The sequence below is a fragment of the Clupea harengus genome, chromosome 16 (genome assembly GCF_900700415.2).
Source record: "Clupea harengus chromosome 16, Ch_v2.0.2, whole genome shotgun sequence".
Lineage (NCBI taxonomy): Eukaryota > Metazoa > Chordata > Actinopteri > Clupeiformes > Clupeidae > Clupea > Clupea harengus.
In genome coordinates, this window is record NC_045167.1 from 6,815,450 (window position 1) to 6,834,095 (window position 18,646).

General features: G+C 42.6%; 1 protein-coding gene across 2 annotated transcripts; it reads left to right on the forward strand.

Annotated features, from left to right (window-relative positions):
* Positions 1-9,455: 9,455 nt before the first annotated feature.
* Positions 9,456-16,898, forward strand: LOC116224029 (acyl-coenzyme A thioesterase 5-like). 2 transcript variants are annotated; one of them, XM_031582539.2, is made up of 11 exons: positions 9,456-9,760; positions 10,034-10,242; positions 11,418-11,517; positions 11,696-11,886; positions 12,432-12,595; positions 12,915-13,034; positions 13,390-13,472; positions 14,710-14,803; positions 15,651-15,731; positions 16,394-16,535; positions 16,651-16,898. In XM_031582539.2, exons 1-11 carry the CDS (start codon positions 9,669-9,671, stop codon positions 16,773-16,775), a joined length of 1,401 nt encoding a protein of 466 aa, XP_031438399.1. In that variant the 5' UTR covers positions 9,456-9,668; the 3' UTR covers positions 16,776-16,898. The 2 variants fall into 2 exon arrangements, with proteins under 2 accessions (XP_031438399.1, XP_031438400.1); XM_031582540.2 differs by lacking the exon at positions 9,456-9,760 and having other exon boundaries at positions 9,824-10,242.
* Positions 16,899-18,646: the final 1,748 nt, after the last annotated feature.

Genomic DNA, 18,646 nt, shown 5'->3' on the forward strand with positions numbered 1-18,646 from the left:
TAAATATACTTATATGCAGCTCCGGAGTCCTGAGGTAACTAGGGTGAATTTTCACCTATCAGATTTTCTATCAGAAAGGAAAATAATAGCTAGGATTAATGGAGGTCTTAGTAAACAGTATGAAGTAGAGAATGGTATTCCTCAGGGCAGCATTATAAGTCCTCTACTATTCTCAATTGCTATAAATGCCTTTTCAAAGGTGTGGATAGGGCTGTTGAGGTAGCACTATTTGCTGACGATGGAGCGGTATGGAAAAGAGGAAGAAATGTGGAATTTATTGTTAGTAAAATGCAGGAGGCAATTAGTAATATTGAAAAATGGGCATTTGAATGGGGATTTAGATTCTCTGTGAATAAATCCAAGACTGTCTTCTTCACTAGAAAGAGGAATATTAAAGAGGAGCTAAAGATCAGAATATATGGCAGTGAATTAAAGAGAGTTAAGTGTTTTAGGTACCTGGGGCTGTGGTTTGATCAAAAGCTTCTCTGGTCAGATCATATTGATAAAGTAGTGGGAAAGTGTAAAAAGGTACTTAATGTGATGAGGTGTTTGAGGGGTGTTGATTGGGGGGCAAATAGGACTGCATTAAGAGCAATTTACACAGGATTAATACGGTCTGTGATTGACTATGAGTGTTTTATTTATGGGTCTGCTGCAGTGAGCCATTTGATGAAAATTGATGTAGTCCAGTATAAAGCCCCGAGAATGTGTTGTGGAGCGTTCAAGACCACTCCTGTGGCAGCAATACAGGTAGAAATGGGTGAAATGCCACTAAGATTGAGAAGGGAACAGTTGGCGTTGGTGTACTGGACTAATCTTAAGGGGCACAATAATGATCACCCATGTCAAAAAGTTCTGATGCCCTGTCAGGAGAAGGAAAAGAAGCAGAGTTCTAATTTTGGGTGGACAATAGAGCAAAATGCGCAGGGAATGGAAGTTTCTGAGTTGAGCGTAAGTTCGACTGTGACGTATTCCAGGGTTCCTCCATGGATGCTTGAGGAGGTGCTAGTTGATTGCTCGCTATTAGACCGTAGGGAGAATGGGGAATGTGTGGATGAAAGCACGGTTGAAATGCACTGTAGGGTGCAGTATCCTGATAGCATCCAGGTGTATACAGATGCATCTAAAATAGGCAGTAAAGTGGGGGTGGCTTTTGTAGTCCCAAAGCTAAATGTAAAAGTGATGAAAAGGATGACTGATGACTTGGCTGTGTTTACAGCTGAATTAGCAGCAATACGACCAGCTTTAAAGTGGGTGGAAGAGTATAGGCCCAAGTGTGTGGCAATATGGTCAGACTCCAGTTCAGCTCTAGTCTCGTTAAAAAATATGCACTCTATATCAAGACCAGATATTGTGTATGAGGTGTTGCAATTAGAAAATCAAATGCAGAAGTCAGGAATCAGAATTGCCTTTGGCTGGGTTCCAGCACACATGGGAGTAGAAGGAAATGAACTGGCTGATAGGCAGAGGTGTAAAAAGTACTGAAATGTTGTACTCAAGTAAAAGTACAATTACTTTGATGAAATTTTACTTAAGTACAAGTAAAATTACCCATCTAAAAATCTACTCAAGTAAAAAGTAGTTCATTTAAAATGTACTTTAAGTAAAAGTTACTTAGTTACTTTCAACAACTTGATGGGGGCAGCTCCTATATAGTGCAAAAAAGGACAAGGAGTCATAAATCCAATACAAAAACTAGTTATTTTTAATTATAGGAGAATCTTTAGGAATATAGGTGCAATGACATTAAACATGTTAAACATTAAACATGTCAACACAACATTTAAGAACTTTTGGGAGGACATGAACCACATGACAGCTAAAATAAAAAGTTAAAATGCCGCTGCCCCACTGTAAACTTTGGTTACTTTACTTATGTCCACCTTTAGAACATTAGTCTACAAACTTCTTGTTGAGTTTGAGCAGCAGCTGATTTTCAAGGTGAGTAGAGTTCATCCGGGCTCGCTTTGCATTGAACAGCAATCCAGCACAGCTGAAGAGTCGCTCGCAGGCGGCCGAGGCAGGTAGGCCAGTATTGAGTTTCCGGGACAGTTTTTTGATATTCTGAAAGGCGTTCAGCAGATCCATATTGACTGAGACACAGGCTAGGTACCCTTCTAACTCCCCTGTACCTTCTGACCCTTTGGACTTCATTGAGGAAAATAAATCATCTTCATCTGATGAATGTTGTCCGACTTGCTCCAGCCTCCAACATCTGGTCAAGGTGTTGTCTGACATAGACTAGACCTGTAGAATGACAAACAACATTTCTGACAATTAAGTATTGAGCTGCCATCAAGAGTGCATCCTAACACAGAAATAGCTATAAATAGCAACTTGAGATGACAGACCTACAGTACAGAATTCTAGCATTATTTTCTATTTCTACATGCATCACAATTCATAATCCTCAATTCTTGCTAACCGAGACCCCTGAGCATGAACATGAAAGACCTGCACGTTGCAAAGCCACCACTTATCTGACTAAACATCGTGATAAATTCCAGATAACGACATACACATTGACTTGTCCAACTGTCTGACAACGATGGTGTGCGCATTCACGTTGCTCTGTTTCAAGGCATGGGAGCCAGCCAAATGATTAGCCTAATATCAGTTTATGAGGTGTATTTCATTGCTGATGACTGATCTGCAGTCTTTAACACAATATGAGAGACTGAACATAATAATGCTATGACCTGAAACGAATGGAAGACAGGAATGGAATTATTATTAGTCTATTGGATGACGGCTGTCGACGTTAGCATACTGAGGGCGGTTGCAAGTGCTAGCCAAAATGAGGCTACTAGTGCCATGAAACGCATATTTTGCTTAATGGAGCAAAGCTAACTAAACGACAAAAATGCTGTCTGAACTACTAATGGAAAGGGACAAATACTGTACTTACCAACACATGCTTGCGCAGATTTGAAGATGATTTTTTATAAGCAGAAAGTTCTGACTGGCGGGTTAGGCACAGTTTACACAGCATTATATAGCTGTTGCCTCTTTTACGTTGGAAGGCAAACTGCTTGCTGAGATGTGGCCACGGGTTTTCTTCATCTTCTTTAATTTCAACTGGCGGAAAGTTCGGTGCTTCAGCTTGTTGGTTGACCGCAGCTTGTTGGCAGTCCGCACTATCCATCATCTTCCTCCATCTCTATCTCTCGTGACTCGGCACCGGTGCCTTGCATCGACTCCATCATCCACTCTATGCAGCATCCACCATTGCAGCGAGAATTGTCGTTCGCGATTCCCACCTTGAACTATGTTTTTTTTTTTTTTACTCAGTAACGGATGTCATTTCCAATGTAGCGAAGTACAATACTTCAGTCAAAATCTACTTAAGTAAAAGTAAAATTACCGATTTCAAAAACTACTTAAAAATGACAAAGTACACAAAAAAACTACTCAATTACAGTAACGTGAATAAATGTAATTCGTTACTTTACACCTCTGCTGATAGGTATGCAAAACAGGCAGTATTGAAACAAGAAGTAGAGATCAATGAACATCACAGTAAAGCAAAAGTAAGAAGCATCATTAAGATCAAGGTTGGAGATATATGGCAATACATGTGGGACCATGAAAGCACAGGAAGGAATTTGTACTAAATTCAAAGAAGAGTTGGGGGTAGCAGGAGTACTGTAAGGAATAATCAGGAGGAAAACATCATCTCGAAAATGAGATTTGGGCATGTGGGACTCAATAACACCCTAGTGAGAATTAATAAACATGCTGATGGACTCTGTGATTGCGGATGTAGTCAAGAGACCATAGAGCATGCAGTAGAGCAGTGTCCAATGTATCAGCGGCAGAGAAATATACTTTGTAGCCTCCTGAAACAGGAAAAAGTTGTAATGAATTTAGCCAACATACTTCAAAGAAACTCTGGAGATAATTGTTTTAAGTTTATTTTTCATTTTCTGAAAAAGACAGGTTTATTTTATAGGATTTAGTCAGGGTGTTCAGATCCACACTCCAGTACAGAAGGTGGCGGTAATGCACACTAAAAGTTGCGTGCCAACCGCAATAAAACAAGAAGAATAAGAAGCAGCTCCGTCCAGGCTGGGAAACAAGGAAGCAGTAATGAGCCACAACAAAATTTCGGACCACAGTCTAATCACTCAGTGATAACGTTTGGTTTGGTTACTTCCCTTAGGACGAGCGTGCGTTGATAAGTCTCGGGGTAGCCGTTGTCACTATTGGCGGCGTCTGCTTCTCCCGGAGCTTTACAGTGTGTTGAGTGCGTGGAACAAATCCCTTTGAGTCGCCGTGCGTGGAATTCGCCGAGCACCCAGAGAGGAAATATCGGTTTGTTTTCATGAATTGACACAGTCTATCCCGTAGGTTGTCAATCAGCCAGCATATAGGGAACACCTGTAGAGGGATGTCTCACAAGCGCAGACACGACAAATACACAGAAAGAGATAGGCTGTCCCGCCCCCAAACATATGTTCGATGTGATAACATTTGCCCCTGTTACATTCCCCCCCCTCGTTGTCGTCCCGAACACAGTCGCGATACATTCAATGTCCATTTTTACCCCCGTTACACTAGCGCTGTGGTAGAAAAGAGAAAATGTTTTGAAATGTGTGCAAATCAGGAGCGCCAGTGAACGGGTATGGCTTAACCTAAAATAAGAACCACATTCAAACGACACATGTCCAAGCCTTCCAGAAAACAGACTCAGATAAACTATTATATTGATGAATATTTCGAAAGAAATTTTATTTTCCCCCGTGTATCTTCATTTTGGTAGGCCTACTTTGGTCCGGAACCATTCAGGCTAAAGCATCTTGCACACTGCCCCAACAAACGCCAACATTCTCCAACTAACGCCAACATTCTAAAGTTGGCAGTTGTTGCTTTTGTATACGACAATTCAACGTGACGTCACAACAACAAATAACTTACTTCCGGGTGGCTAACGTCGCCCCTGCCCATAGTAAACCTTAACAAACCAACAGGATTTTCCATGTAATTTAACCAGGCTACAAACACGTTTATTCATAATTGTGAATATGATAACAACACGTTTTATGAGTATGATCTTGTGAACTGAAAAAAGAGACGTTCCCGATGTCGTTGCTGTTGATATTTGTTAGCGAGTAACGGTCATATTGTAACGGTTTATTGTATCAAACTCGTAGCGACTGAGATCGCTACAATATCCAACTTAACGATGAACAATTTTCAGGACTGTTTGTAGCTTTCCAGCTATCTGTCTGGACACAAGAATGTTTCCATACAGATATTAATTTAGTACATATCTATCTATCTTATTGACAGTATTGAAAACTTTGTCATTGTATTGTAGATGAGCAGTTTTGAGGGTTTGTTCTCTCTTAGCAGATGTGGTTGGACTGGAGTTAGCTAACTCAGGTCCCAGGTGTTGTGATTGGGCAAAATCAGTGTGATCAGCATCAGGGTTTGGCCGACCTGCATTATAAAAAAAGATTAAGTAACCGTATCATAGCCAAGCCAGATCACGCCACTGTCTGTGGTTTGTTTATTTACAACAACGGGACTAGCATTATCACTCTAGCAAGCTTGCACGATATGCTACCGTTATGCTACCCAACAGCAACCCAACAAAAACGTTTCATAAATGACCTGTGAGAAAATGTCTTCCGCAAATCCGTTCATGAGTGGTTGGTTGCCTAAACCTAATTCTTTACATTCCTTGGTACATCTGGTATTACAACCCCAAACACAACACGTCTTCGGCATGACGTTAATCGATTCGTAAATTAACTACTATTGTACTGTCCTCGTTGAGGTGTGATAACTTCAACTAGACAGCGAGCTAAACTCTCTTATATTCATAAAGATGAAGAATGTCTTGTATTCTTGTTTGCAGATTTATTCTTCAAATTGTACTGAATCCACGACAATAAATTCAAGTGATCAAAGGGTGAAAGAGTAAACTAGAACACAAAAAGCTAAATGTTGCAATTAGCCAAGTCACCTAGTTCCATGAAGTAAAGAAAGCACATGTTAAGCTAACTGTTAACATTTCCTAATAGCATCCACGTTTTAACATTGCCTTTTTAGCATTATAACTACGTTTTTAAACAATGAAATTAACTTAGTTATAACAAGATACAGCGATGCCTCTGCTGGGGAATCAACCTGTAATAAGGAATCTCTCCGGTGTAATGACCGTCAGCCTGCCGTTTCTACATTATTCTGAACAATTTTACCTGCCTACTTCCTGCACGGCTCAAAATTACAACGTCAAAATCAAAGTCTGGATGAAACTGAAATTTTTACAAATTCGACAATTCAAATGAAATGCCTAGAGGCAGAACAACTATAAACTACTATGCTATGCTACTATACTAACAACTGTTGACAGGATGACAGTTAGCCACCCGGAAGTACCTTGGCAACCTTTGTTTACAAACATTCTGATTAGGTCTATAGCTCAAGGGAGCTTGTTTGTGGCGTGTGTCCAGAAATGGCTTCTTCCGCATCACTCTCTCATACAGCTGTTCTTTGTGCAAGGTGCGCTGAATTGTTGAGCGATGCACTTTGGAGGTGGTCTGATGGTAGTATTTGACTATTCTGACCATCCTTTGCCTTTGCCTCCGATATTTTTCTTGTCCTTCCACTTCTGGCCTTAACAAGAACTGTGCCTGTGGCCTTCCATTTCTTGATTACATTCCTCACAGTGGAAACTGACAACTGAAACCTCTGGGATAACTTTTTGTAGCCTTCCCCTAAAACACAAAGCTAAACAATCTTTGTTTGCAGATCATTTGACAGTTGTTTTGAGGCCCCCATGATGCCACTCTTCAGAGGAGATTCAAAGAGAAGCACAACTTGCAATTGGCTACCTTAAATACTTTTTCTAATGTTTGGATGCACCTTTCTATAGAAATGAAGGCTTAACAATCAGACTAATTATGTGTTGCAATTATTCAGTATTGAGTAGTTACAGGTATTCAAATCAGCAAAATGATTAGGGTGCCTAAATATTTGCATAGCCTATTTTTCACATTTGATTTCATTTCACACAACTAAACACTGCTAAATATCTTTGTCTGGAAAACACCCCAGTACTCAGTGTTAACACCAACACCGGCTAACACTAACACTAACACCAACTGCCGGCTAACACCAACTGCCGGCGCACACTGACCCGACTGTTGGTGTTTGTTGGCGTTAGTTGGAGAATGTTGGCGTTTGTCGGGGCAGTGTGCAAGCTACATAAGACAGTGAAATAGTAAAAATTCTATTTTACTATAATATAATACTATAATAATTACAATATATAGTTTTAGGGGACCCAAAATAATGTCATAATTTTAGGCTGCATTAAGAAAAGTCATAATATCATGAGAATAAAGTCATAATGTTTCAAGAATACAGTGTTAGGCCTAATATTTAAGAGAATTCCACACGACTAATTCATGAACATATGCCTTACAACTAAAGTGCAAGTTTTCCTGAGAGGGACAGTTGACATATTTTCACAGAACGCTCATGCAGATATGCACACTCCTCTAATAATCTCACAGATCCTGTGTCGAAATACACCGTCACAGTGGCTGGGATAAGACGGGCTGTGACATTAAGCAATATAACAAGTTTAAGGGCTGCCATCTTTTATTTATGCTGATGTTTGTGTTTATTTTATGTTTATTTTTATGTGAATCACTGCATGTAATTTCTTTGTGCATGTTATTTCTTTGCTGTTAAGCATTTTGAGCTGCATTGTTTTGCATGAAAGTTGCTATACAAATAAAGTTTATTATTATTATTTGTGATTCAGATGACTAAACACATGAATCACTCACTTCAAATATGATTTTAGATTCATTTTAGACTTTATTTACATAATCCTTACAGCCATGGAAGTGTGTGGGCTCCTGTTAGATGTCAGACTTCCACAGAACTCTCACTTACGCACACTGCTCTGATAACTTCAAAATTCTAAAAAAAAGAATCTTATCTGTGCCTTCAACTGCAAAATCAGATGGTGACATTAAGCCATATCCTGTCTGTTGCATAAGCATGCTAAAATACAAAGACAGAAGCTCCACCAGGAACTTTGTGCACAGTTACTATGGCAGCACACTATATAACACTGTTGGGAGCACATAATTCTAATGGTACCTCCTAGGGGCCTAGGCTTTTAATGCAAACAGGTCTGGCCACTTTTTATTGTTTTGTATGATAATCAGGTTTCTCTGACCCACTGCCTGAGATGGTTCTCAGTGGCCTGCCCCCATTCCCATGCTATATTTGGTTGGAGTCACTCACACCTCAGTTTGCTTCCTGCCCCAGGTGTCTGAGCAATACTAGTGTGGGGACCGTTTTGGAGATTATCACGGACAACTTTTGGTGGTCACAGCCGCTGCTTTATCACGAATCTAATGTTCTCACACAGGACATACTGTCATTTCTTACACACCCTTGGCAGCTATTATAACCCACATAGCAGACACATAAGCATTGGCCATTATGTAATGTTTATGTGTTTACAGTATAGTACATAACATGACATTTACATGTACATGGTGATGTGAGAACCTGGTGATTATATCCCTTTTATTTTACATTCATGCCAGCTGTGCTGCTGCTGGTAATGTAAGCAAGGCAAGTACTGTATGTAGGCTTTTAGCTAGCTCACTTGTTTTACACAAAAACTCCTTACTGCCCCATAGCTGAATAGGTACTGTGTCACGCTACGCCTTGCACTTTGACCTTCAGCTTGTCCACTGACTGTTACTCTCATTTCTCTCACCCTCTCTCCCTCCATCTCTCCCTCCACCAGGTGTGTGTGTGTGAATGTGAGGAAGGCATTCTATGAAAGGTGTGTGAAGGTGAGGAAGGCACTCTATGAGGTGTGTGTGAAGGTGTCCAGATTTGTAGCATTCCAACTCGTGCAATGGCAGACCCTTAAAGACGCTTGCAATTGGTCTTGGCCCTAGTAGCGCTCCTTGTCCAGCAAGGGCACGCAAACCTGACTTCATCTGGCAATCATTTATTGTTTCATATGAAGCTGGCTCCCCCCACTGGTCATTGTGTGAGATTTGGTTAATGGTTATCTTTGTTCTTGCTGTTTTTACACTTCTAAGGGAAAAGGTTAATCTCATAGGAGCTTATTTTGTCATTGGGTATAAGCCACAACCCTTTCTGGCTCAGAGTCTTTCTCCTGAATATGCCAAAGCAGCTCATGACACAAAAAATTTTAATCCACCAATATTTATAATGTATTACATATTTCAATCTTGATATCCTGAATTATAGAGAAGCTGATATACCGACCTTTGACCAAATCCGTTGCAGGGTCAGCCGTTATGCACTACATTATCGCCAGAATTGAGATCAGTTCGCTACTTGATCTAAAATTATGTTATCAAAAGACTATCTGTAATATTCTGAACTCGTAAAAGTTGCACAAAATATTACTGACAGCTACCATCATAAATCCACGCCTTCAAGCACGCAGTGCAGCGACGTTCATGGCTGTAGTTAATAAACCCCCTATCTTCAAACACCCTAACTGCAGGCAGGGGGCAAGACCACAACCTCCAGACATATTGCATACAGTATCGTTGGTTGTTCGAAAGAAGCGTCTCGCCGCACTCTGGCTTTCGCTAAGCAACAGATGACACTGAAATTGTTGATCAACGACAATCAGGGGAAACGCAGTCATGATTTTCAGAAGTTATTGCATCTTGGCACAGAAGACTGCACGAGTGTTAGTTTCGGGTAGACATCAACTTCCGACTTGCATCTGGCTAAGGTAGGCTATGCAATTCTCCTGTTGTGTCCAAATTCTTCATTTTTATTACCAAACGACTGGCCCCTTAGTTCAGTTTTACTCTTGGCATGTGGACTTGAGGTTGAGACTGAAAGGGTTAATCTCGGACTCCATGTGTATCGCGTTACTAGGATGCACTTTCACCGAGTCCTAGCGTCATTTGTTTAAGACCGAAGACTTTGTAAAGAGGTAAAAGTAACGGAATGTCATTTTATTCAAGAGTAGCCCAAAGATAAATGTTTCTGCTGATGTCAGTCTTCGTAGGTCGGCGAGCTCAATGGCTGTGTGTCCGGTGTTGTCGGTGCAACCTACCCGGGCACTGGTGGACGAGAAGTTTCAGATAGTTGTGAGAAATCTACACCCAAAACAAGAGGTGACGGTCCATTCTTTACATCACTCCGAGGATAAAGACTACTGGGAGGCGTTTGGCCATTATACCAGCGACGAAAATGGAACCGTTACAGGTAACCAGCGCTGGGGAAGCTACTTTGAAAGCATAGCTCTGCAAGCTACCGATCACTTCAGACTGGAAGGAGTTGAACTACAGCCAAGCTACTGAAGGCAGAAATTTGGTTAGGTTAACTTAAGCTATTTAAAGTAACACTACGCAACAATTTGAGACTTTTTGAGGTATGGTTTTGAAGGCAACTAGTTTTGGTACCATCCTTAAATTCATTTTGATAGCATATGGTCATGTGAAGGACAGATAAACATCTGTGATAGGAAACTATAACTAAATATGATGCAAAAACTCATTTGAGTTTATTGCAGAAAGTGCCTACTTGTTCCCAGATCATAAAATTAAATACCCCACTATTCATGGGAAAGTGCAAAGAATGTCAGCTTTGGTGTTGCGTACAATGTCCATCATTCAGACAGCTGCATTTCAGAAACTAGAATCCAGGTGGGGATATAGCACCAAGTAGGATTACTCAATTAGCCAGGTAACTTCTAAAAAAGCATGCAACAACGTCTCTGAACATCTGTTAATAAATAGCAATAATCAATAAATATGACTAATTGACATCTAATATATTAAAGCTTAGTTTTATAAATTCAGATTCAAAATATTAAAAACTGTAGCCTAAACTATTTCATCTGCGCTTTTCTTGAGACCAAGATGGCAAGGAATATTTTTTTTTTGTCTTAAACTAATCTGGATTTTTTTATTATTTGACTACAACCAAAACACTTTGAAAAAAATGGGCCTATTGTCTTACTTGTCAGTTTTGTAACATCTGACTGGTACAATCTTCAACTTGCGCCATTTTAGACAGTATGAACAGCTTGGACACTGCTCTAAATAACGGGCCTATCTTTTACCAGTTAGAGCATAATCTCTTGTTTATATGAGTTCCGAGCAACCGTTAGCACATGCACTACACAAAGGTCAGGTGTGTGGTGGTGGCTGCCTGATGAATGCATTACCTGGGTATGCCTTCACAGCCTTCAGGATGGGTGGAAAAAAGGTGCGGGGCTGGTCAAAGGGGTTCAGTTACAGTAGAGAAGCTGGGGTGTGTTTTGGTTTGCCTTTGCATCAGCCTGGCTAGCTTGCTATGTAATAATACAATGCATCGACTGGTCACTGTTCTGTCTGTAGACCTTGCTGACTTTAAACCCTTTTCCCCTTTTCTCGTAGTTATGGAAGATGCAAGCCGTGGTGGGACCTACACTGGAACTGAACCCATGGGCCTACTTTGGAGCCTGCGGCCCATTCCCGGTAGCAGACACGGGCTCAGGTAGCATAGCTATGTATCAGACAGAGTGACTGAATGTCTGTGAGACTCTCCTGTCTGCTTAGTACAGGCTACTGAATATTCCGTGTGCGTTTGTGTGCGTTTGTGTGTGTTTGTGTGTGTGTGTGTGTGTGTGTGCGCGTCCATACAGGCTACTAAATGTCTTTCTGGGATGTTTTAGGATGCGAAAGAGGAACGTTCTGTCTCCAATGGTGGTGAACATATCAGTCTACAAAGGTCACATGAACCAGGGGTTTTCTGAAGAGGCCGCATTGGCGACGGTTGTCACAGAGAGATGGTACCTGGCGCCAGGTGTGCAGCGTGTGGACATTAGGGAACAAGGGGTCAAAGGCACACTCTTCATACCACCAGGTACAATCTCTCACACTCACACACACTCACACTCACACACACACACACACACACACACACACACACACACACACACACACACACACACACACACACACACACACACACTCCCACTCACACTCACTCTTACACACACTTTCACTCACTCAATCACACACTCTCACTCACTCTCACAGTCACACTCTCAATCACACACTCACACATACTCTCACACTCACATTCTCACTCTCACTCACGCTCATACTCATACTCACTCACCCAAACACACACTCACAAACACACTCACACACACACACACACACACACACACTCTGTCTGAATATGATGTTTTGAATATGATTTGTATACATATGAAGGGGAAAGAGAGCCTATTTTGCCAGTTTGTACATTTTGTTACTTCCTGCAGCTGTAGGTCGCTGTGCAGATTTAACAGTGCAAAAAAAGGTTTAAAACGGTGTGTGTGTGTTGGTCTGGTCTGTCTCTATATGGCTTTGTGTGTGCATATTTCTCACATTTATTCTTGTGTGTGTATGTGTGTGTTTCAGGCCCGGGGCCCTTTCCTGCAGTCCTGGACATGTGGGGAGGGGGAGGGGGGCTGGTGGAGTACCGGGCCGCCCTCCTGGCATCACATGGCTTTGTTGCTTTGGCGTTGGAATACCTCACTCCGAATAAAAAGCGGACGTTGGATATTGAGACCAGATACTTTGAGGTGTGTGTTTTACTGTCTAAGGCATAGTCCAGCCTGTAACCTTTCACCCAAATTCCCATAATCTTTGGTGTGTGTGTGTTTTATCAGATTGTTCTAGCAGTAGCGTAGTACACACACATGCATGTGATGGAGATCATGCTGTGGTGTTTCGTAGCAAGTTAAGCCATTCGGCACAGCACTGAAACGGCACATGAGTCTACATGCTTTTGTTTTTCTTTTTTTTTGGTGGTGGTGGTGTGTAAGAGTTTGCAACAAAATAATGGGTCCTTTTTAAAAGAGTGTGTGTGTGTGTGTGTGTGTGTGTGTGTGTGTGTTGTAGACGGCGTATCATATCCTGCAGTCCCTGCCTCAGGTGTCTTCAGATAGAGTGGCTGTGCTTGGCCTGTCCTTCGGGGCGTCAGTCACCCTCACACTTGCAGCATACTCTAAAACCGCCAAGGTAAGTCTTGCTGTCTGTCCGTTTCTCTCTCTCTTTCTTTCTCTTAAACACACTCTCACACACACAATGTACTTTCTCAAACACTCCCCTTATTAATACAGTCTTTCAGAAGTACAGTTGCTCAAGAAAGAAGGTATACAGTAATCCCTCGTGGGATCCCCAAATGTGGGATTTTAAGGAACGATTTGTGTAAAAAGTTCTGAGTAACACAAGTAAGAAGTCATATTTTTAAGTCTGTTGACAAATGAACGGTGAAATATATATATATATATATATATATTCAAACCTGCTATGCAGTCAGTGCTGACAATAAATACCAAATAAATACTAAAACTGTGAATAATGTCTCTTTCAGCCCCGGTGCTGTGTGTGTATCAGTGGTAGTCATGTTCACCCTGTCAACAAGACCCTCTTTGAGATCTTCCAGCTAATGAACCAGTAAGTACAGTGGGAACTAGTTGGGGGGGGGGGGGGGAGGAATGGCGGATGACAGACCGAACGTGTTATGTATAAAAGTGTCTTTTTTTTTTTTTGCTAGAGAAGTTAAGCCAGAGATGTCCTAAAGGGGGAAGTGGCAATCTTAACAGTTTAAGAACATCTCTGGTAAAAATGTGGTCAGCAATTTGACAGCGACATGATTGGTTGTTCATCAATCTTGCTTAGCAAAGGCTTTATTAACACACACACCCAAATGTGTGCCCGCTACAGAGGCTACACCTGTCTTTTCCTGTGTCGTTTGGCACCCTTCAGAAACTGTGCAATCAAGGCACAACATCAACCAGATAAACTGCCTGTGTGAAACTCCAGGGGTAAAATGATCGGTTCTGGCCGGCCCAGGGCCCGGAGCTCCGATGGGTCTCAATTCAATTTAAATGTTTGTTTATTTGATCAAGAGGGACAGTGTACATTCATGTAAATGCACCCAATTATAGCCAAAAGGCTAGTTTCCATTGGCAGTCCCCCTGCCAGAGTGGCAAGATTGAGGGAAAAATAACAGCATAACATGAGGAGAGGGAAGGGAAAAGGGCAACCCCCAGACCATGCTCCTAGAGGAGTACAGTGTGGGAACAGGAAAAAAACCTCAGCACATAAGCACATCCATTTTACAACATGACAGAAACATGACATGACTTGCAACAGGGAGGGGGGTGGGGGGATGGAGGTAAGCCAGCGCAAACAAGCAGCCATCCGGTTCTGCAGCCATGGTAGGCGCTGGTCACAGACCCGTCTGTCACACTGGGGGTACGAAGCAGGCGAAGGCATGGGATGGAGGTCGTGGGGGGGTGATTGCATATCTGTACATAATATGTACGTGTGTATGTATGTAGAAAGTTTGTGTATGAGTAGGCCTGGATTGTCGCCTTCACCTAGGCCACAATCAGTCAGTTCCGTCAGTCTGTTCCCCATACGTATGGAATATGTAACAGTGTGGAGAGATCATCTCCGTACGATAGATAACGCGCTTCTAGGTCTTTACCTCTGTGTATTTTCACCAGGGCTCCAAATGTCTGGTACATAAGCAGTTTAGGTGTTTGTGTGGGTTTGTGTGAATACATGTGCCTATGGCCTAGCCTGCATGCTGTGAATGTGTGTAAGGATGACGTTATGTGATCTTCCAAGGCAGAGCAGTGTAACGTGCGTGTGTGTGTGTGTGTGTGTGTGTCCGCGTCTGCAGGAGCTTGGCCAAGTCACGCATTGATGAGAATAATCATGTGATCTGGAGAGATGTCATTCTGCCCATCCCTACTGAGCCTGATCTTAAAGTAGATGTAAGTGTGTGTGTGCGCGTGTGTATGTGCGTGCATGTGTGTGTATCAGAATCAGGTTTTATTGGCCAAGTAAGTTTGCACAAACAAGGAATTTGACTTGGTAAAGTGGCTCTCAGTGTGCTTACACAGAATATACATTACAACACAATACAAAACAAACAGTGCAACAGTGCAACGGTCTAAGAAGTTTAAGAAAGTATATACGAGGCGGAATGGCTATATACAGTAGCTGTGAAATGTTACACAACAATAGTGCAAAGAAGAAGTGGAAAGTGCCAGAAGTGCAGGGATAAATATATATGCTACAGTGGGTTAGCTGTTCAGTAGTGAGACGGCGAGGGGGAAGAAACAGTTTTTGTGTCTGGAGGTTTTGGCGAACAGTGATCCGCTAGCAGACAGTGAGCGTCTACCAGAGGGGAGGAGTTTGAATAGTTTGTGTCCGGGGTGTGAGGGGTCTGCAGTGATTTTTTTCCTGCCCGTTTCCTGACTCTGGAGGTGTACAGGTCTTGGATGGTGGGCAGGTTGGCACCGATGATTTTATGATGATCTATGTGTGTGTGTGTATGAGTGTGTGTGACAGGGACAGAGAATATCTTTAGATGGGAGTTTAACTTGTGTGTGTTGTGGTGTTTTTTAGTAGGTCAGCAAGGTGAGATTATTATTCATAATGAAACATTACTAAGGCAGCATGCTGTGTATTGATGAAAGGTAGGTAAGAAATAGTCTGTGTGGTGCATTTCTTAAACATGCTTCAAGTATGTGAATTTTGATTTGTGTCCGTGCTTGTGTGTGTGTGTGTGTGTGTGTGTGTGTGTGTGTGTGTGTGTGTGTGTGCGTGTGTGCACAGGTGGGCAAGATAAAGTGTCCTCTGCTGGTTGTGATCGCTCAGGATGATCAGAACTGGGCCACTGTGGAGTCCACTGAAGACGTGAGTGAACCTGCTGCTCAATCTCTCTCTCTCTCTCTCTGTCCCTCTCTCTCTGTCCCTCTCTCTCTCTCTCTGTCCCTCTCTCTCTCTCTCGCTTTGTCCCTCTCTCTCTGTCCCTCTCTCTCTGTCTCTCACTCTCTGTCTCTCTCTCTCTCTCTCTGTCCCTATCTCTCTGTCCCTCTCTCTCTGTCCCTCACTCTCTGTGTCTCTCGCTCTCTATCTCTCTCTCTCTCTCTCTCACTCTCACTCTCACTCTCTCGCTCTCTCTCTCTCTCACACACACACACACACACACACACACACACACACACACACACACACACACACACACACACACACACACACACACACTGGTTGTATATCCTGGTAAAGAGTGTGTGTTAGCACACACACACACTCAGTTGCAAATGTATTCTCTCCAACGCTCCTCTTTATAAAGTTCAAGATGGAATGTATTCACTAATCTCTAGTGACCAACTGTGGGATATTCCTCATCAACAGTAAAGTGTCATGCTCATGGCTCATGTTCAAGTCAACAGTATGCTGATCAGTAGTCTCTAATAATCCACTAGGACTGTCATCCTGGATTAACAATGAATCGTTTGTGTGTGTGTGTCTGTGTGTGTGTCTGTGTCTGTGTGTCTGTGTGTGTGTGGACACAGATGGAGCAGATTATGGAAAGGTCTGGAAATCGTCACCTGCTGACGGTGTTGTCATACCCAGATGCAGGTCACTTGATTGAGCCTCCATACACTCCACACATTCGGTTCAGTAACTTCATCACTCACTTCAATGGGGAGAAAGGTACGTACACACACACGCATACACACACTTCAGTACCTTCATCACTTAACACAGCATAAATAAAAGGTACACACACACTATTAGTGTGCCTCCTAACCTGGCAGTTGTGTTGTAGTGATCATGCTGTGGGGAGGTCAGACTAAGCCTCATGCAGACGCCCAGGAAGACGCATGGGAGAAGATCCTCCTTTTCCTCCAGAAACACCTCTACCAGGATATACCACCAGAGGCCAAGCTCTGAAACTGCTCTCTCTCACAAACACACACTCTACCAGGATATACCACCAGCGGCCGAGCTCTGAAACTGCTCTCTTACACACACACACACACACACACACACACACACACACACACACACACACACACACACACACACACACACACACACACACACACACACACACACACACACACACACACACACACTCTTTACCAGGATATACAACCAGTGGCCAAGCTCTAAAATCACACACACTCACACTCACACACACACACTACCAGGATGTCAAATACCTCTATCGTGATGTGCCACTGAAAATCTACCAGTACCAGCTACTAAACCCTACAACTACAGACACCTCTACCAGGAATCACCACCAGATACTAAACCCTACAACTACAGACATCCCTACCAGGCATCACCACCAGATACTAAACCCTACAACTACAGACATCCATACCAGTCACCACCAGCTACTAAACTCAGGTTTTACCACCAGCAACCACCAGCGCTGAAGCAGATTTTAAATTTTTCCCAGATCAATCTGTAAAACCACAGGGCTACAATCACCACACAGTCTCATATCATCATGTACCTCAACTAGTTGCAGTCAAGGAAACCGATGCTATGTAATATACTGTGATTGCATAATGCAAGGGTTGTGCTTATGTGTCTGGTATGGGGTCTCCTAGGGTTAGGAACTGAAGATAGAGCCATATTCTGGTCACTATAGCATTAGAATGCATTGCTCCCAACAGTGTTCTATAACAATGTGCTGCTATAGTAACGGTAGAAGGTTCACAGGTATTGCTTAATGTCATGGGCTGTCTTAGCTAGTTGAATGTTCAGCCACTTAGTGCATTTATATGCAGTAAGATCTCTTGGGTTTGAGAGTGACCGTTCTGTAAAAGATGACTGTATATATCCTGCTGGAGAACATGACCAACATGACAAACCAGCCACTCTGACCACTTAACATGTGGTCACCATAACCTTCCAAACAGTAGTGTTGTGGTGACCAAGGAGAGGTCCACCCCCTGGCATGGTTCAGACTCCCGGGGTCAGGAACCAACCTGTGGTGGAAGTGGCAGCAGCAGCAGCTGTGGGAGAGGGGGTCGGCCACGGGGAACCATCTTAGGCCACGACTCAGAGAAACCCAATTATAATCTAGAAGAGCGGAAGGTAGCCAGACCCGTTTGCATTAGAAGTCTAGTTAATTTACATTAAGAGCCTACTGGGGATCTTAAACAGTATATATGGCTAGAGTTGGAGAGGCTGGTGGGTCAGACCTTCGGGCTGAATCTGTTACTACTCTTTACCGGAATGAAGACTGATTGCTGTATGAACCACTAGAAACATTCTTTTTACTTGCTGCTCTGAAAGTCTGTGAAAAATCTGTCCTGGTCAGGACGTCACAGTCCATAGTTGTAAGGATTATGTTAATACATTAATTAATGGAACATTTTATTTTTTTGAATAAATAAAATAATTTGATTTTCAGTTGAGTGATGTGTGTGTCTGTCTGGTTCTACAACACCCAAATCACGGAATGCCAGCAGCTGTTCAATTCGTTCAAGAAGGCTGGCTCTGCTCTGGAGCCTCAAGAGTTGGTTGTGGAGAGAAGGATGTACACCCCCCAACACTCACGCACACACACACACACACACACACACGCCCTGGAATTGTTGAGACTGAAAGGATTAAATTCGGACTCCATGTGTATCGCGATACTAGAATGCTCTTTCACCGAGTCCTAGCGTCTCTTGTGTAAGACCGAAGACTTTGTAGCCAGGTAAAAGTTACAGAATGTCATTTTATTCCAGAGAAGGCCAGAGATGAATGTTTCTGCTGATGTCAGTCTTCGTAGGTCGGCGTGCTCAATGGCTGTGTGT